The sequence below is a fragment of the Panthera leo genome, chromosome C2 (genome assembly GCF_018350215.1).
Source record: "Panthera leo isolate Ple1 chromosome C2, P.leo_Ple1_pat1.1, whole genome shotgun sequence".
NCBI classification, from domain to species: domain Eukaryota; kingdom Metazoa; phylum Chordata; class Mammalia; order Carnivora; family Felidae; genus Panthera; species Panthera leo.
The window spans coordinates 119,773,770-119,795,307 of NC_056687.1; the positions used below are offsets into that span (position 1 = coordinate 119,773,770).

At 35.3% G+C, this 21,538-nt stretch overlaps 1 protein-coding gene across 19 annotated transcripts in view; it reads left to right on the plus strand.

Annotated features, from left to right (window-relative positions):
• SLC9A9 (solute carrier family 9 member A9) overlaps positions 1-21,538 on the plus strand; it is a 766,376-nt gene that overhangs the window by 290,761 nt on the left and 454,077 nt on the right. For all 19 annotated transcript variants that reach the window (XR_006207068.1, XR_006207069.1, XR_006207064.1 and 16 more), the window contains one exon: positions 2,374-2,489. Coding sequence is in view for 12 of the 19 variants with exons in the window: in XM_042954872.1 (XP_042810806.1) it covers positions 2,374-2,489 (116 nt within the window). In the remaining 7 variants the exon portion in view is untranslated. The remainder of the gene's footprint in view (positions 1-2,373; positions 2,490-21,538) is intronic.

Genomic DNA, 21,538 nt, shown 5'->3' on the forward strand with positions numbered 1-21,538 from the left:
ATATTTTTTATTTTACCTAATCTAATGGCTTCTATGCAATATGAGACAAGTTATTTTAATTCTAAACCTAGATTTCCAACCTGTAAAATTAACTAATGGGCACAGGATTTAGAAATATAGTCACAGGTCATGAAGTTTACAGTATTCTAGAGCCTTTTGATGCTCAATATTTGAAGTATAGCTCCAATGAGAAAGGGTGGTGAAGTTGGGTGAACACCAGAAGAGGTTGAAGGGATGACTATTGAAGAGCATTCCCATGAATGTTGTAACTGTCTAGAATGTCCCAGGTTGATCACACTTGTAGATTCCAATTCAGAGAGTGATATAATTAACAAATATAATTTGAATTTATTATTATTTTTTTATTACTGTCTATCCTGCTAAAATGTATGCTTCATAAGGGCAGGGATATTTGTTTCATTCACTGATGTATCTTAAGCACCTAGCATGAAACCTGACACATAGTAGGGGTTAAATAATAAATGTCTATTAAACAAACAAACTGAATGAAGCTACCCTATATGTTAAGAGACTGCATGCCCTAGTAACTGGCAGAATACCCTTCCCAGCATAAGTGTGAGTAAGCTGCCATGATTGAGACCTCTTGGATTTGCTTCTTTCCAGCAACCATTGCTATGTCCCATGACATAGCCTGTCTCAGATATGTTAATGCCTTCAGCCTTCCCTACTGCAGTCCACACTCTTCACAGTAATATTGGCCTTCTCTGTTCAAACCCATTATGAGTTGTCTTACTAGTTCAACTTATTTTCAAGTTCTTAGGGATATTCCATTGTTGTGCCTTCATACAACCTAGAACAACCACCTAATAGGGTAATTGCGAATATATTATATGGGATAATATATAAAGTAAAATATATATCTGTTCATTTAACCAATATTATTATAGACTCAGGAGCCAATTCCACACAGTTCGCTTCTAGGTTGCAAAACTTAATTCCTGTGTCACTTTGAGCAAGTTACCTGATGATACTGTGTTCAGTTTTCTTATCTGTAAAATGCAAATAGTACGTACCTTCCTTATAGGACTAATGTGTGGATTAAATTAGTTAAAGCATGTGAAAAAATAGAAATAGTAAGTAAATATTATATATTTTGATAAATATTATTGGCAGTAATAATAACCTCATTGGGAATTTGCTCTGTGCCAGAAACCAAATGTATATTATCTCAGGTAATTCTTAAAACAATTCTATGGGCCAACTATTATTGTTACCACAAATTCATTAGTAAGGATATTAAGGCTCAGAAAGTTTTATTAATGTCCTAAAACCATACAGCTAGTGAGTGGTTGAAACTGGATTCAAATGCAGATGTGTCTGAAATATTTTCTAATGAAGAATTTTTTTCTTAAAATATTTTGAAAGATCTGCATTCTCATTAACATAATTTCTGATATCTGATTTCTAGGCTTTTTAGCCATGCTCACAACCTTAGAACATTTTCAAGAAATTAACTTTCAATGCATGTGAATATTTAAACATCCATCTGTTAGTGTAAGGGTATATAGTTTCTAAGGACTCTCAGAGTCACTTACTGTGATTTTACTGTGGCCCAGTTCACCAATCTCTGTATTTCCTCTAGAATGATGTTGGAAAAAATCAGTCAGTTAAGTAATTAAATACAATTTAAAAATTATGGGGTGGCAAATGATGACCAATATAGACAATCTCTTTTCCATGGTATGGGTTTGGTAAACTTATAAACCTTTTATAATCTCATGAAAAGAATGACTATCCTTGGAAGATCAAAACATAAACCTTTCAGGATTCATTTCTCAACAGTGTATTGAGGTTACAAGAGCTCCAACATAACAGTGATTTTTCTACCCAGTGTGGAAGTGTCCTGACACTAGCACTAGTAGAGACCCATATATTATAGAGTAACTGGCTGGACTGAGTGTGCTGTGTGTGACCAATATCCTTCTCATTCCAGTGACAGACTTGAAATTTGAACACTTTTCAGACACCCCTACCACATAAAACAATGAAAACTGAAAAGCAATCCATGTGCAGATGTTAATCCAGCTGCTGTATTTGTGGGCATAATTTGCTATGACATATTTGACAGATTATTTTTTATATTCTTGAGATTTATTTATTTTCATTGAAATATACTAGAAAATATTGTTACCTTTTGCCAGGTGAATGAGTGGGGATATTTGGTAAAAGTGTCTTTCATAGTCAAGAAATCTCAGCAATGTACTGAGAGCTAGCATGACCATGAATTGGCAGAATGGTAGTAATTTGTGAATGATGTTTATTCAGGAAGCACATTAGAAGGTTAGCAATGATAGCGTGGGTTTGCACAGGATTCAGCTTGATGTTTGAAGATCTTATTTTTCTCTTCAACAGGTTAATTATGTATGGCTTTGTGAGAGCTATGGTATATGCTGGCCAGTTGAAAAATGGAGACTTCCATTTCACCGACTGTTTGTTTTTTGGTTCACTGATGTCTGCTACAGATCCAGGTAATTGCTCAAATCGTATGTTGTGTGTGTGTGTGTGTTTTCGTTTTATGAATCAAACATTTATATTAAATGTTTCTCTAAAGTCCTTCACCCAAGTCTACATCATAATAATTCCTATTCCTTTTAAATTGTAGTTGACATATCTGTAAGTCATTTAAAAAAAAAAAAAAGAAGAAAAAGAAAGAAAAGAAACAGGCGAATATTCTAATAGCTTTCAAAAAATGGATCTGAAAGCAATTTCAGTAGTAGGAATTTCAGAATTTAAAATTCATTATAGCTTATTTTTCTAGGATATATAGCCATTTTGAGCTATAGGAGTTATTTTTTTCTCCAACTTGTCTTCTTTCAAAAATGACCTATTGAATTTAAAAGTAAAAAATATTTTCAAAAAAATTGTTTACTATGGAACTTTTCAAACATATTAAGAGTAGGGAGAATAATAAAAAGAACTGTCATATACCCTTCAGCAGTTACCAAATATGGTCAATATTTTTGTCTACACCCCCCCTACACTCCCTCTCATAATGACTGGATTATGTTAAAGCAAACCTCAGATACTGTATCATTTATTTGTAAATATTTGTAATGGTATTGTCATTATGAAACCTAAAAATATTTATAATTATTCTTTTTTAAAAATATTATTTTACTATTTATTTTTGACAGAGAGAGAGAGAGAGAGAGAGAGAGAGAGAGAGAAAGCATGAGTGGGGGAGGGGCAGAGAGAGAGGGAGACACAGAATCTGAAGCAGGCTCCAGGCTCTGAGCTGTCAGCACAGAGCCCGAAGCAGGGCTCGAACTCACAGACCGTGAGATCATGACCTGAGCCAAAGTCAGACACTCAACCGACTGAGGCACACAGGTGCCCCTATAATTATTTTTTAATTTTATCAAAGAGCTAGTCTCTCTTCAAATATCCCCAATTGCTTTTTTGTAATTATCATTATTAGTTTGTGTAATAGTTTATACAAATTAGGGCCAAATAAGGGCTACATGTTACAAGTGATTAGCGTTGAGTATCGAGTCTCTTTTAATTTGTATGTTCTTCTTCCATCTTTTATTTTCATCAGTTATTTGTTGGGGGGAAAATAGGCAATTTGTCTTGTGGTTGGATTGAATATGGCTCCTTAAAATATACCTCTATAGCACATATTTCTTGTAAATCTGATGGTTAAATCTAGAGGCTTAATGAGATTCACGTTCATCTTTTTTGGCAAGATTACTTTGTAGGTGGTGTTGCGAGTTTCTATAGCAAAATATCACGTAGTGATAGTGACTCAGCTGTCAACTTGACTCATCACACTGTTGTACAGCTATTCCAACAAAACCCACCAGAACACACCTGTAGCTAAAAAGATGTGTTTATTACATGTTATAATGAGAGAAAATTCACACCAGAGGAAACATGGGACCTCTCAGTGGGTATTAGAAAAGACTTGTTATAGGCTCAGGCATAATATGTTTGGTGACTTGAGGGAGGGCTTAAGGAATTGGAGCTTTGCTCTGGATAAGATGCTGTCAGGAAGCAAGAGGGCATTTTAATAAGTCTTATCTAAAATCAGGAAAGACTGGATTGAGCCTAAAGTTAAAATTGGTAAAGAAGTAGTGGTCACTTAGAATAGCTAAGATAGGAAGATGTTTGGTCAGTTTTTTAGTTTGGAGAGTGTTCATTATTTCTGTTGAGACATGATTATAAATTATTGTTTTGTTGTCGTTGGATTGTTTTGTTTTATTTATTCATTTACTTTTGTTTTGGGGTTTTGTTTTAGAGAGAGAATGCACATATATGAGTGGGGGAGAGGAGCAGAGGGAGAGAGAGAGAGAGAGAGAGAAAGAGAGAATCTTAAGCTCAGCATGGAGCCCACCACAGGCTTGATCTAACGACCCTGGGATCATGGTCTGACCCAAAATCAAGAGTTGGATGCTCAACCAACTGAGCCACCCAGGTGGCTCTGTTCTGCAATATTTCTGTTTTTGTCTTGATTCATTGTGGTCACAGAGTGACCTTGTCTGATGTTGTTCTGTGAAATTCTTTACGTTCCGCAGGAGAACACCAAAGCCCCAATGATAATAATAGTAGACCAGCTCCTGAATGTCAGGGGCTGTTTTGTCTTTTTTGAGAATAGCCATCTGACCAGTGGTATTGGCACCATATGTTTGCTTATTACAAATGCAGAACCTCAGGCTCAACCTCAGATCTACTGAATTGGATTCTAGAATTCAGCAGTATCCTAAAGTGATTCATATGCACATTAAGATTTGAGAAGCATTACCTTTTAGCATTCCCCATTTTGGCTAATGCCTTTAGTATCCATTGATGGTTACTGCTTAATTAGTCCAATATTAATTAGGGGTTACAAACTGGTGGTATGCTAATTGTATCCTACCTTTTGTATTTATTAGCTGGTACTCTCTTATAAATAAGCAGCTTTCCAGGTCAACTATGTAGTACCCCATGATATCATTTGAACAAGGAAGCAGGATAAATGATTTGTTCTTTTCCTTTATTTACTAATTTTCAAAATAATAACTTGTTTCCTTAGCATCCTCCACATATGACCACAGAGATTTTTCTTTTTTAAAGTATTATATCAACACATGGATTTTAATATGGTTGATGTGTTTTTATCTATTGCTGTCATTCTCTTTGACGTTCAGAATACTCCTACTTGACAACTGGTTGCTTCTTCAAGTTTCTCCTATATCCTTTTATCATGACCCCAATGGTCTTACATAGGTTTCCTGTCTTTGAGTAGGACTAGATGTTCCAACCTTAGTTTGTGTGTTTCTTGTACCCTGACTTGGAACCAGCCATTTCCCCAAGAAGCCTTGGTTCTTTATAAGAGAGAAATTTACTGGGGCACCTGTCCGGCTTCGGCTCAGGTCACAGTCTCACAGTTCATGAGTTTGAGCCCCACATTGGGCTTTATTCTGACAGCTCAGAGCCTGGAGCCTACTTTGAATTCTGTGTCTCCATTTCTCTCTGCCCCTTCCCTGCCCATGTTCTGTCTCTCTCTCTCTCAAAAATAAGTAAACAGTTAAAAAAATTTAAAAAAGAAAAGAGGGAAATTTATTTATAGACCAAAATTTTGGGCACTAGGGGGTTTCATTGCTACTGGATTGGTCATTGTTTCTAAATATTTGTATTTGTTTTAAAGGAGAAACAATATCACAAACTTATATTAATATTTTCAGCCCAAATTTAGGATTACAGAAATTTTAATTAACCACCTTAAATTTTTATTTTTATTTTTCTTCTGCCTACTTTTTCTTATTATTACATTAATATAATTTATTTCCTTAAAATAAATATTTTCAAAATTTTAGTATACATTATTAAAAATATGATTATTGAAAACTGCTTAAGATTTCACTGTGGTTCTTTTTTAACTTTTGAGTATCTCACTATTGATGAACAGTTAAAAATTACTGTTTTAAGAGCCTTGAAATAATTCCTCTGTAGATTGTATATTGTGAATATGCAATACTGTTCATTTGTTTTATTTTAGTTAAAAACTTTTATAATTTCGTTATGAAATTAGATTAAATAGCTAGAGAATTCCAAAATGAAAACCATGGGAACAAAGAAGAGACATCTAGTTTCTATCCCTGTCCCCTCTACCTTAATTTTCCAACCATTTTGGTTAGTTTTTCATTTATCCTTCTATTTTTAATCTAAGTAAATACACAAATATACACATACTCTACTATATGCTACTATACACATGGTTCTTCACCTTACTCTTCTTTAACAATGTTTTGGTGAGTCCTCCATTGCAAAATGTAAAGATCTCTTTCTCTTTTATAACTGCAGAGTACTCCACAGATGATTCAACCCATTGTCTATTTGTGGACATTTAGTTTTTTCTTGTCCTTTGCAATTATGAATGGTGTTGCAACTAATAATATTAAAATAAATACCCTGTCGCTTTTTGCTAGTGTTTCTTTGGCATAGGTTTTAGAAACCGGTTAAAAGGTAAATGCATTTGTAATTTTCTTAGATGCCAAATTCCTCTCCATAAAGTTTGCACTATTTTCCATTCACACCAGATACATATGACAGTATGTATTCTTCACCACTTTGTCAATGCAGAATTCTGTCACAGTTTTGGTTATTTACTTATAGTAGGTAAAGATTTTTGTCTCCCTCTGGTTTGACTTAGTACTTCTTTTATTATGAGTAAGGTTAAAAATTTGTTCATATGTTTAAGGGACATCTGTATTTTTTTCCTGAAAATGATCTGTTTATAAGATTTTTTTTTCCAGTAGGGTTGTTAGTCTTTATTTTTCAAGTTTTAGAACCCTTAATGTATTAGGGATATTAACCTTTGTCTATAATATAAGGTACGAATATTTTTCCAACTTTTTTACCTGCTTTATTTTGTTTATGGTATGAGGTAGGAAAAAATAATTTTTTAATGCATGATATTGACTTACTTCCTGGAAGAAGATGAAATAAAAGGAGGTCTCAGATTAGGAACTCTCGGTGTAGATTACAGCACCAGAGCGCCAGAGCAGTGTATAGGGACAGACTGCTCCACCTTCATGGTTGAAGATGACCTAGCCACTAGTCATTGCTGGAAGATTTCATGCTATACTCTCACAGCCCCAAGGAAATGGAGGAGTTCCTTGGTAGCCATGGGAAGCATGAACTCAGGATGAAATATTTTCAACCCATCAGTGATTTCTAGCTACTTAGGGCTGTTCTCTTTTGTCTATATATGGACATTTTGCTTTTAACAGTCAGGTCCCATTTCATGTCATTTTTGCACAAATCTGCATGCCTAAAAGCAGTGCATCCATTGTTCCCTGGTCCCAACACTAAAGGCCAAGTTTGTTGCATTCTGTTGAGTGATTCAGCCAGCTCCAAGCACAATTGTGTTGTGTTAAACCTTTGCTCCTTCTGTGGCTGGTGATATCCCAGGACACAGGAAAACTGACTGAAATAGAAAAATAAACCAACTTGGTAAGATGGATATTTATCTGCATTGTGTCAAACAGTTGGGCTGACTAAACTTTTTAAAATACAGAATTGGGGGTGCCTGGATGGTGTCCAGTCGGTTAAGCGTCCAACTTCAGCTCAGGTCACGATCTCGCGGTTTGTGAGTTTGAGCCCCGCGTCAGACTCTGTGCTGAAAGCTCAGAGCCTGGAGGCAGCTTCGGATTCTGTGTCTCCCTCTCTCTCTGCCCCTCCCCCACTCATGCTCTGTCTCTATCAAAAAAGAAAAAATTTTTTTTAAAAACATAAATAAATAAATAAAATACAGAATTGACTCACAGCCATAAAGAGAATCCCGGGAACCAAATCTACTTTCCAAGTCTGGCACAGACCAGCTGTGCAACTTTGGGCACCATTTAGCCTTTCTAGATTTTATGCATTCTTGGATGTGGAAGATATTCAATCTCATTTCTCCTAAACCTTTCATTTTACAGATGAAGAAACTGACTTTCCATCTGTAAAATGAAAAGTTTCGACTAGAATTCTTTGCAGCTTTAACATTCCCTGTTTCTTATTTCTGTAAGATTGGTTTTCATTTTTAAACACGCTTTTGTTTTAAAGAAAGTTAAAAGTCAACCCAAAGTCCCCCCACCTAGACATTCTTGGGCTCAAACCCTGATTCAGCACATGTTAGAGATCTTACATAGTAGAGATCCACATGTGAAAAGGAATACTTAAGCTTTCTTCCTTTACTGGGAACTAATTGTTATATTAAAACACACTGAACCTACTCTGCCAAATTGGTGCAATTTAAGATCTTCAACAACCTTAAAACACCTAGTTAATCTTACCTTACAATTATTCATTTATTGCCTAAATTATTGTGACTCCCTAATTTATGAAAAAGAACCTATGCTCTCCAGGTTTGGCTCTTCTTGGCCTTCTTTAAATTAATTCTTTTCCATTTAGCCTTAGTTATATCTTAGGCAGGTGTTATTAACTATTCATATTTTTCTTTATAGATACATATTTAGACTTAAATCTAATTCCTCCTGAATGTTTCTGACTCTCCTTGGCCAATTTTCAGTTTACCTCCAGTTAAGACAATTTGACTATTGTTTAATTTAATTTCCTCTTTTTCTCACTAAGATCCTGCTGATGATGTAAAGGTCAGCAGCAACACTTAACAGAAAGTGGATGATTAAAGACAGAGCCCCCAAAGAGATCATGTATGGTAAATGGCAGGATAGGGGAGGAGAGACATACTTAGAGGACTTGATCAATCAGCCAGCTTGTCTTCAGGTGTGTTTAGATAAGGAAAAGTAGGGAGATGGAAGAGAGGAAAGATAAATGACAACAACTGGAAAGACAATATGACAACAACTGGAAATAGATGCTTTAGTTAATATCCCTCAATTTACAAATGTCCAAAGCCCGTAAGGGAACTCTCTGACCTCATACTATCCTCCTGTCTCATTCATCATTGACTTGGGTCCCAGTTTAGTAAATTTGACTATTTAGTATAGTAGATTTTTATTAATAAGTATGAAATGTCCCTTTACATGGAGTGAGTGAGATAGAGAGGTCTTTAAGGTGCATAAAGACACTTGGGAGTCCCAGTGTACCCATGTGCTGTTCCTGAACACATCAGTATTGTTACTGCCTCAGCACATTTGCATTTGTTGTTTCTCCCTCCTTGCCTTCTTCTGGTCTTTGCTCAAATATCACCTCAATGAGACCTTCCCTAATCATCCTATCAAAAATTGAACCCCATCTCCCCTGCCACAAAATTTCCCACAAATCATGATGCTCATCAACCCCCTTCCTTGCCTTACATTCTTGTATAGCACTAATCACTATTAATCTACTATTTATTTCCTTATGTTTTTTGTCCCCTATGAGGAAGGATTTTTTTTCTGGTTTCCCCCATTTTCCGTTTTAGTATGTAGTTTTTAATTTATACTTATTAAATTAATGAATTAATATATTTGTAAAAGAAACTGCTAGAGCACAGTGTGGAGCTTGAAAGAGGATCTCTTCTTAAATATGGAATGTGAAGCAGTTGATCTGGCTTTCCAGATCACTCTCGGAGATAAGGAGTCTCATGACCACAAGAGGGACAGTGACTTAAGATAAGGGTGGAACTCCCAGCACATAGCTAAACTTCCACCTGAGTGGCAATATTGGTTTCTGTCCTCCAAAAAGGATATATTCAACTAACACAAAAATATGTGTCTTTATTCTTGTCCAGTATTACAGCCAATATTTCTTTCTCCCTGTTCACCAGTTGGTCAGTAGCTTAAAATTTTCCAGAAAGCACCAGGCCATAGATTGTAGACTTGCAGAAGCACTTATAATAGTGTAGGTCCTTGTTGTTGTTGTTATTGTTACTGTTTAGGTTGGAAGATGTCCACAATAGGAGCTTCCTTTAGGAAAAGGAAAAATTCAGCCCATTACATTAAGTATTAATCACTCAGAAGATGCCAGAAACTCATCCTGGTATTTACAGGACTGACATTTCTTTCAAGGTCTGCAGGAAGCCACTCATTCAAGTGCATTTGGGCTGTGCATTTTCTCACTTCATCAATTTCTCTGTTTCCTATTTGGAATAAAATGTCTTCATTTTATATAATGCAGCTGCATTGAGACTCAAATACAGCTGTACTATTTTGAACTCCAGAAGTATTAGTCCAGTATTTAAAACTAGAAAATAATTCTTACTCATATACTTGTCCTGTTTTTTTCCAAGAAAATTATTTCAGGTTGTCCTGATTTACGTAACTTCAGACAGGGCTTACTCAAGAATTGCTCTGTCCATTATAAGGGCTACAAGCCGCATATTGCTACCTTAAATGTGGCTAGACCAAATTGATGGGCTCTAAGTGTAAAATACACCCTAGATTCAAAGACATATGAAAAAAAGCACAATCTCCCATTGATAACTTTTATATTGATTACATTTTGAAATTACAAGATTCATTTAATATTTAGTTAAATAAAAATGTACTACCAAAATTAATTTTATCCATTTCTATTTTTTTAATGTGGTTACTAGAAAATTTTAAATTACATATGTGGTTTATGTTATGTTTTTGTGGGGCAGCACTATTTTAGAGCAATATAGATATGGAAGTGGTGAAACCAAAAAATATAATCCTTTTTTCCAGCTTTATTGGGATATTTTTGACATATAACATATGTACATTTAAGGTGTACAATGTGATCATTTGATAATCATATATATCGCAAAATGATTACCACAATAAAGTTAGTCAACATCTCTATCCCCACATATAATTCCCTTTCTGTGTGTGTGTGTGTGTGCGTGTGGGTGGGTGTGTGGTGGTGGTAACATTCATGTTCTACTCTTTTAACAACTTTCAAGTATACATTATAGTTTTGTTAACTGTATTAATATTCTGTATTGTGGAGCTCTAAACTTATTCATCTTATAGTTGGAAGTTGATATTCTTTAACCAACATCTCCCCATTGCCCCCACTCCCAGCCCCTGGCCACCAACATTCTAGTCTCTATTACAATGAGTTCAGCATTTTATGACTCCACACAAAAATATGATCCTTAATAAAAATACCACAGAAATATTTTAAATCAAGTAGAAGAATTAAGTGCAGATACAGTGCACTGCACAGATTATGGCATTTTGGTGAAATACAGGCACTTTATTCCTATGATTTTGAACTAATGTCTGAATTTTTTTTTTCTAAAGTCTCTTTTTCCAGTCTTATTTTTATGCTTCAATACATAAGAACCTGTAAACTAGTTTCATCCGTACTTCAGAAACAAAGCAAAGAGAAACAAGAGTGAAGCTCTGTATGATTTTCATATCATGTATGTGCCATTCAGAACTATAAATACTGCAACCTCTGGCTTGAGAGAAACAGATTAAATAAATTCCTGTCAAATGTCTCAACTTGTTTTTTTTTCCTTAGTAGAAACATAAATCACATATTCCTAAAGTCTGACATTCTGAGCTGTTTTTTTAATGTCCATTATTGTTTTGTTTTATGTAGATTATTACAGTTCCAAGAAACTTGACATTTATATTATGTTACCCCTGTTTCAAAGTATGTTGACACATTTGATGGCCCTAAATTGGGAAGACTGGATATGAGAAATAAATATTTACCTCAAAGGAGTAAATAGAAACTACCTGTGTAGCTATGTGGGAAAATACAGTTTATAATTCTTTTCGTTAAGTTTAGAATTTAAAAATCTAGTTAATGTAAATTATTAGTTTAATTCACCAATTAAGCAAGTCAAAACACATATAGTACTTAATAGGATCCATTTTTTTGTCTTTATCATCATCAGTGTTAAATAACATTTAATGACCAGATCTTTAAGAAAGCATTTACAGATCTCAAAATACAAGAATCCTGTTGAGGTTTGCACAGGGCATAGTAAATATTTACTGAATAAATAGAACAGTCATTGACTATTGATTAAGAATATTGTCCATGGAGTGGGATAGGCCTGTGTTTAAATTCATATTCTGTCAGACCTATTTGAGCCTCAGTTTCTCCATATATAAAATGAAGATAGTAAGACTTATTTTAAATGTTATTTGTGAGGATTAAATGAGATGTTTATTATTATTATTATTATTATTATTATTATATTGTTATTTTTATGATATACTAAAATGAGGATGGTATTTTACCATCAGCAAATACAACATGCACATTTTTGCCTATTTTCCTGGTAATAGTAATGGATTTCCATGAATCTACCTAGTTGGTTAGTAGAACGCTCCCTTGACCAACTAAATTCATTTGTGACTTGCTTGGTTAAAGTTAGGAGCATAATATGTGTAATGTAGTAATTTTACTTTTATAAAACACAAATATACTTTATATTTAACTTCATAGGCAGGAGATAGGAATATGTGAAAGCAAATCTCAGGTTTTGTCATTTTATCCACATGTATTTTGATATACATCTCTACAGTTATGGGCATTGTTCTTATGTAACCATGAAGCCATTATCAAACCTACAAAATTTTCCTTAGTCTTTTGGTATCATCTAATACCTAGTCCACATTCAAATTTCTCTAATTTTCTTTTTATTAAAGTATAGTTGACACACAATGTTACATTCATTTTAGATGTACGACATAGTGATTCAACAATTCTATACATTATGCTATGCTCACCACAGGTGTAACTACCATCTGTTACCATTCAATGCTATTACAGTGCTATTGACTATATCCCTATGGTGTACCTTTCATCTCCATGACTTATTCATTCCACATGGAATCCTGTACCTCCCCCTTTCCTTCACCCATTTTGCCCATCACTTCACCATCTCACCTCTAGCAACCACTGGTTTTTCCTCTGTATTTGTGGGTCTGTTTCTGCATTTCTTTTTTGTTCATTTGTCTTGTTTTTGAGATTGCACATATAAGTGAAATCATATGGTTTTTGTGTTTCTCTGTCTGACTTGCTTCACTTTTCATAATACCTCTCTGTCCATCCATGTTTTCACAAATGGCAGGATTTCATTCTTTTTTTATGGCTGAATAATATTCCAGTGTGTGTGTGTGTGTGTGTGTGTGTGTGTGTGTGTGTAAATTTTCCAAATTGTCTCATAATTTTTTAACTTATTTTTAATGTTTGTTTATTTTTGAGAGAGAGAGAGTGAGTGGGGAAGAATCAGAGAGACAGGGAGACACAGAATCTGAAGCAGGCTCCAGGCTCTGAGCCATTAGCACAGAGCCCAATGCAGGGCTCCAACCCATGAACCATAAAATCATGACCTAAGCCAAAGTTGGACACTTAACCGACTGAGCCACCCAGGTGCCCCTATAAAATTTTTATAGCCATCTTATTTAGCCACGGATCCAATTTTCTACACATTTCTTCAGATGATATAAGGAGTGATTTTAAATAATAAAATGGTAGGATATTTTTGCAGAAAGAGACTTTAGGAATTAATCTAACACCCTTATTTTACAAAAGAGTAAACTAAGGTTTAGAGATGAATCACTTGGTCGTAATGTAAACATATGGTCACTAAAAAATTCATGAAGGTTAACAGTAGCTTCCAGGGAAGGGGTGACCTTAACTTGGCTACTTTGCCTTTTATTACCCTCTCCAATCTACCTGATTTTGCTAAAAACATAGAGTCCAATTATCTGATTTTGCTAAAATCAGATGAGTTGTAGGAATATGTGGATTTTGGTAATGGAAAAGGGTGACCTGCTTGACTGAACTTGGTGTCTCTGTTAAGGGGGTGGCCTCCTCCAAGTGCCTGAAGCGTTTCTATACAACTGGTCTACTTGATGGTACTTACAGGACTGCTATCCTGGAAGATAGCCCAACAAACAGTCTTAACATAATACTCAATTAGCCAACAGAGAAGCATAAAAATGCAACATGACTTTTCAGCAGCTTGAGAGAGGAAGATCAGTCAGAACAAACAGAACGTACACACATGGAATAAATTCCTGAAGTTGTCAGAAGACAATTTGAACAAAAACCTGGTAATAAATCTTAGGATGGTCAAGGGCAGATAAAACTCATGATTTTCCAAGTAAAGAACTGAATAGATAAATTAAAGAGAATGGACCAATCTGCCCTCCACAGCAGATAATCATATGGCCCAAAATGTCAGTAGTGCCAAGATTGAGAAACCTGCATTACCCAATTGTTCACGTTAGGGTTAATTAAGACCTTTAGGGAGAAATTATAATGGTAATCCACCAGCCCCAGGATTTGTAGGGAAAGAGAATGCCACAGTTTCATCAACTTCTTACCCCAGGAGATCTTTTGTAATGCCCTGTTATTACCACCCCCCCATTGAACACCTGTCTTAGTGTCTAGCCAATTATGTGTGCCTTGTGCGGTAAGGAGCTGAGCAATAATTACTTCATGGAAATGCAAGTTGAGCCTAAAGGGTGGATCTTAAACTTTTTTTTTTTTTTTAATTTGTCTTTGCACTGCTGTGAGTAGCTGCCCTTTGAAAGTTGCACCTTTCCACTTCCCTCACCTTCCTTCTACTAGCCAGCAATCCAAAACAGCCTTACTTCTCCCTGGCAATTTCCAGGCTTTTTTTGGTATTATTATTGTGATTTGTTAATCTCAATTCCATTTTTCTCTGTGTACTTTCTCTATCTTTGATTTGGGGGAGGAAGCCAGTAGCCTCTGTTAGCTCGATGTGAATGAGAAGAATGATGTAATAAAAATGCCACTTGTCTCTAAATTAAATAAAAATTCAATGCCACACTCATGAAAATATAACACTTTAAAAATATGAACTGAATAAAATTATATTAATATTTATGAATTAAAATAATAGCATTAGGGGAACTGCCTAACCAGATATAAGAATCTACTACAAAACTATTATAATCAGATCAATATGGTATTGGCTTAGGATTACACAGACCAGTGGAAAAGAATAGAGGATCCAGAAACACATCTCAGTATAAATGAGAATTTGACAAACATATTCAGCTAACAGGTATTTCAATCCAGTGGGAAAGAATGATTTATTTAACAAATGGTACTTGCACAATTAACTGGCTAGCCATTTAGAAGATAATAAAATTGGAATTATCTAACCATTTATAAAAATATGCTTAGAAGAATTAAAATGTAAATGACAAAATGAAGTAAAAGAACTGTAAGAAAATATGTATATCTTTATTTGCCAATTATAAATAGGAAAATTCTTCTTAACAAAGAATGGAAACCCAGAATCTATAAATAAAGAATAGACGTATTTGACTATATAAAAACATATTTAAATAACAAAAGATACCATTAAAAAGTCAACAAATAGACAACATTTTGGGGGAAAAGCATTTTTTTTAATTTTTTTTTAACGTTTATTTATTTTTGAGACAGAGAGAGACAGAGCATGAGCAGGGGAGGGTCAGAGAGAGAGGGAGACACAGAATCTGAAACAGGCTCCAGGCTCTGAGCTGTCAGCACAGAGCCCGAAGCGGGGCTCGAACTCACGGACCGTGAGATCATGACCTGAGCCGAAGTCGGCCGCTTAACCGACTGAGCCACCCAGGCGCCCCTGAAAAGCATTTAAATGTAGAGGATAGATATTACTATTTCCCTAAAGTGTAAAGAAATACACTTTAAAATGACAATCTAGCAATAAATAACAGAAAAATGGACAAAGACTATGAAGAAGTGATTCATAGAAGAGCAAATTCACTTGGGGTTCAAATGTGAAAAGTTGTGCACTCACCAGAAGTCATAGAAATGTAAAATAAAGTAACAGCATATCATTTTACCTGTAGCAGTTTGGCAACAATTGTAATGCCAAATAACAGTCATTGCTGACAGGGAGGCAGCAAAAAGTAGACTGCTATATACTGCTAGTGAAAGTTTAAATCATTAACAGACCTTTGGGAAGCAATTTGGCAAAAAGTATTAGAATGGAAAGTATATAGTTCCTTCTGGCCTAGTAATCTGACTTCTGGGAGTCTGTCCCACAGAAGTAAAAATACTGGGTTCCTAAGGATATATGGACAAAAGATATTTATTGCAACATCTTTTTTAAGTAGAGAAAAAAAAAAAACAATAAGGAGCAAAGTGAATCCTATCAACAAGGGAAATTATTGGAAGGTTGTAGAACATCTACACCATATCATGTAACCATTAAAGAGGTTAAATTAGTGGTCTTCCAGCTGACTTGAGAGTTTTCCAGGAGGCATTATTGACTATGTAAAGCAAGATGTAGAAAAGTGTACATAAAAAATGATCCCAATGTTTAATACATATATACAAATGTATATGTATATATAAAGCAAGGCTTTTTTCTCCCACTGCTTCTTTATTTTTAATTTTTTAATTTTTAAAAATTTTTAAAAATTTCCCAGTAAAACTAACATACACTGATATATTAGTTTCAGGTGTACGATATAGTGATTCATCAATTCCATACATTACTTAAGGCTCATCACAGTAAGTGTACACTTAATCCCCTCCACTTATTTCACCCATCTCTCTATCCACCTCCCCTGTGGTAACCATCAGTTTTTCTCTATAGTTAAGAATCTGGTGGTTTTTTGTTTGTTTGTTTGTTTGTTTGTTGTTTGTTTGGTTTTGGTTTGTCTCATTTTTCTTTGTTTTGTTTCTTAAATTCCACATGAGTGAAATCATATGATATTTCTCTTTCTCTGACTGATGTATTTTATTCAGCATTATTGCCTGTAGATCCATCCATGTTGTTGCAAATGGCAAAAATCTCATTATTTTTTACGGCTAAGTAATATTCCACTGTGTATCTACCCATTCATCTATTGATGGACCCTTGGGTTCTTCATTCATCTATCAATGGACACTTGGATTGTTTCCGTAATTTGGCTATTGTAAGTAATGCTGCAACAAGCATAGGGGTGAATATATCTTCAAGTCGGTGTTTTTGTATTCCTTGGGTAAATACCCAATAGTGGAGTCACTGGATCATTTAATTTTTTGAGGAACTTCCATACTGTTTTCCACAGTGGATGTACCAATTTGCCTTCCTACCCACAGTGCACAAGGGTTCATTTTTCTCCACATCCTCACCAACACTTGTTTCTTGTGTTTTTGATTCAGCCATTCTGGCAGATATAAGGTGATATCTCATTGCGGTTTTGATTTGCATTTCCCTGATGATGAATGATACTGAGCATCTTTTCCTGTGTTTATTGGTCATCTGTATGTCTTCTTTGGGAAATGTCTGTTCATGTCTTCTGCCCATTTTTAATAGAGTTATTGGTGGTCTTTGTGTTGAGTTGTGTAAGTTCTTTAAATATTTGGGATGCCAGCCCCTTATTGGATATGTCATTTGCCAGTATCTTCTCCCATTCACTAGATTGTCTTTTTGTTTTATTGATTTTTTTTTCCTTTGTTGTGAAGAAGCTTTTTATTTTGATGTAGTCCCAATACTTTAATTTTGCTTTTGTTGCCCTTTCCCAAGGAGATATGTCTAGAAAAATGTTTCTATGGATGATGTCAGAGAAATTGCTGCCTGTGTTTTCTTCTAGGAGTTTTATGGTTTCAGGTCTCATGTTTAGGTCCTTAATCCTAAAAGAAATCCTTTACTTTTGTGTATCATGTAAGAACGTGGTCCCATTTCCTTGTTTTGCATCTTGCTATGCAGTTTTCCCAGCACTGTTTGTTGAAGAGACTGTATTTTCTCCATTGCATATCCCCATCTCCTTTGTCATAGATTAATTGATCATATAATCATGGGTTTATTTCTGGGCTCTATTCTATTCCAGTGTCTCCCATGCTCCTTTAAAAGTATTCAGTGAGGTTAAATTTTTTTTCCACCCGCTGGATAAAAACCTATTTAAGTTGCAGTTGGAGTCTCAATTCAGCAGTGAACATGTCCAATCCTGTGTAATATCCCAAGTTTTCAACTTAATTTAATACTTCATGCTATCTGCCCTAGCCTGTTGAAGGTAGGTTGCCTACCTTTTGGAGAACAGGTGTGGCTGGGTTCTTTATTCTTTCTCATATGTCACATCTACCCTTTACTGGATGCAGTTTCTACAAGGGTAGAGCCAGAGATGTGGTAAGGAAATGTTTTATTTGATTGATAATTAGCTACCATCAGAGCAACTGGATAGCCATAGCCCATTAGATTTCTTATTTGAGAATCATAGAGTGTTTCACTGTGTCCCCAAACTCTAGTCACATCGTAAGCTGTCTGATGGCCTCGCCACAGTCCCTTCCCCTAGGCTTGAGATGAGGGTCAAACACCCCTGTGTGATATTCACAGCTCACATGCAGGAAAACAACTCTCTTCACAAGTCTTCACCTCTAGGTTAGAGTCTAGAGGGAGAGATTTTCTCATTTTTTTTGATATATATTTTAAAATTGTGCATCTCACTGCAGAACATGTTATTTTTTTCTTTGTTCCTTAAACTTCTGATTTAACACCTGTTACAAATGTGTGTATGTGATTATTACAAAGATAATTTTAATATAAAGATATTTGGTGGACATATATTAGAGTATAAATAGGGTTATTTAGGAGGAGGAAAGATACACGTTTAGGCAAGGAAGAGATGGGAAAAGGGGAGACGTGTTAAAAAGAAAAAAAGATAATTAAAACAAAGTAAACACATAAACAGCATATGTACAATGTGATCACATTTATGCATTTATGTTGAAGCAGATCTATGTATGTAAAAAAGAACTCTTCAAAATTTCATAGAAGTGAGAAAGTTAACCAATCATTTTTTATATCATGTTAGTAAATTACTGTGAAATGTGATGAGGAGATCTTAAGGGAAAATCTTCCAACTCAATATGGTATTACTGCACATGCCGTGAAGTAAAAAAAAAAAAAAAAATTCAATGACTTTGTGTATTACATGTATGTCACACATCTTGACTTGCTCTGGCAGCTAACGTGTGCTAAGAATCCCAAGTGCTTGATGAAGCCCTGAGTACTGGATGTTGGCTTTCATAAGGAGACTACTGGCTCTTGTTAATTGAATTTAGAAAATTCACTCTGGCATTATCCTGTCTGGAACTTAAATTAAATGCATGGATGATAATTAATTTATTGAAATTAGAAGGCAAGAGGAATATAGATACAGAGTCAAAGTCTCTGCTTTGCTAATGTTGAGCCCAACCAGCCTCTACTTGACAAGTGTCATAGCACCATGCTATTTTTATTACTGGGAGTTGGGAGATCTGAGGTCTAGTTTAGTGCCTGCTACTGACTCACAGAGCAAATCAGGTGGCCACTTTACCTTTTTAGGTTTAATTTCCTCATAAATTCCAAGAGGACTTAGATAATTGCTGAGATAATTCTTGCTCTACTTAGTGGTTCTCCAACTTGAGTGTACTTAAAACTCACTTGGAGAATTTGTTAATATGCTTATTACTGGGCTCTGTCTCCAGATACTCTTATTCAGTAGGTCTGAGGTGGGTTCCAAAACTGCAATTCTAAGTGTCCAGTTGTTGCTAATGATGCCAGTCCAGAGACCTAATGAATATAGGAATTGATGAGTGAAATATTTGTATTTCTGAGTAAACTGGTGAGTTATAGAGTGAAGTGGGCTGAGTACTGATCTCTGAGACATCCACCTCTCAGATTAGTGACCTCCCTTCTGAGATGCCACCAGCCAAGCTGTCTCCTGGCAGTGTCCATTATCCAACATTCCCAGTATGTGCTACCTAAAATCACAGGTAGGTGTCGCTGTAATTCTGGTGCAAATTGGTCCCAAGGGGAGGTGTGAGCTAGGGCACTGAGGAATATGGTGCCAGCTCCTTTGTCTGTGGGTTAAAGATCTAAGAGAGCTCCTAGAAAATTATCTGCATAAAATGATCACAGTTAGGGATGGATCATAAACTTTCAATCCCAAGAGAAACGAACTGCCACTAAAAATAAAATAGACATGTGATGGGGTAGGAGAGTTACCTAAAAATGAAGTAAGAATAGGGTCTTCTAGTGGCTGAATTATCCTGGATATTGAAAGTGTCTGTTCATTAAGGCAAGATTAGTGTCATGGGTGAATGGAGCACTATGTTTTAGTGCTTTAACTTCTCTGAACCTCACTTCCCATGCTTAAAATAAATACTATAAAAGCAAAACAAAACAGAAAGTACCTCCAGTTTCTTCACAGAATTACTATAAGATCAAATGAAATGCTTTATGGAAAATTATTTGCAAATTGCTAACTTATTAAATAAATGTTTACTAGCCATGAGTTCTTCTAAGGCACTTTATTGGCTTTTTAGATAATACTATCATAGCATTCTTATTTGTTTACAATTGAATATAAAATTGCCAGATAACCATTCTTTTCTTAAGTAGCCATGATGAAATAATTATTTTCTTATATTTCATTACTTGTTCACCCACTTTCATAGTCTATCTCCAATATAAAGAGGTTTAAAGAAGAAAAATAATTGAATTATATTTATCTTCATGTGGATTCTCTACTTTTTGTAATATCTGCTATACATTTGGGTACTTAAAATTCCAAGTAGTTTCCCTGTGTTTCCAGATGCTGCTCCTGTGGTCATATAAGACATTACAAAATGTTGTATAAAGGCTTGTATACTAACTTGCCTACTAGCTAGCCTCTATTTGAATTATATAAATCATAGTTCCTCTGATAAAATAACTGATCATGAGTACTCTAGCTTTTTATTCCCTGCTTTGTCCCCACTCCATCCTGTCCCAACCACAAATTATAAAGCCACATTCAGGTCTGTTTTTGGGTTGGTATTACACTGCTTTTTAAAACCGGTTCCACTGTTTCTCTAATGAAAAGCTCCTTTTCCTCATAAGTGGACCGCCAGTCCACACCCTGCATCACCGTATATAGCTTCTCCCATGTGCCCTACAGTCACCACTGACCATAGCCATCCTCCAAACACATGGACACAAAATATGGCTTCTCATCCTTCAGGGCAGTTGAGGGTGAGGTTTTCCCTCTAGCAAATTCTCCAACTCGACAAAATGACTATTATTGTCTCCTTGGCATAATCAGGAAGAAGCACGGGACAAATGCATAGCACTGAGTTTTCATCTTTTCTATTAACACTTTGAGGAAATAAGAGTCTTCTAAAATGAGAGATGTTTTTATACACTGTACTTGCAAGTCACTATTTTCATTCAACATTTAGGTTATGGGGTTGGGGGAGGAGGAAATCCATCTTTATCCTTTAAAGTTTGCCGCAGTGTAACTATTCCAGAGGCACATGAACTATCTTACCTTTGATCGTGTTGATAATCTGAAGACCCTTTCTACTTGGGGTTACTATGGTTACGGCTGCACCGGCGATGTGTGAGCTGCACTGCTGTTTTGATAAAAATAGGTATTAACTACCAGTCATAGTGCTTCTCATTTCACAGCAGTTCTTGCAGAAGAACAGCATATTTAAAAAAAAAAAAAAAAAGAAACAAAGAAAAAGAAAAGAAAAAGCCTTTCCAAAGAACCATGAAGGAACATCTGCATAAATAATGGTGATTGGTCATGTGTTTAAAAATATTTTTAATTAAATTCTTTTTAATTAAACAGGGCATTTTGCTGAATCCTTGTCTGTTATTTGCACCGAGCTTAGCCTTGAGGAAGATGGCTGATTAACAAACCCAAGAACCTATAATTAAAAGTAG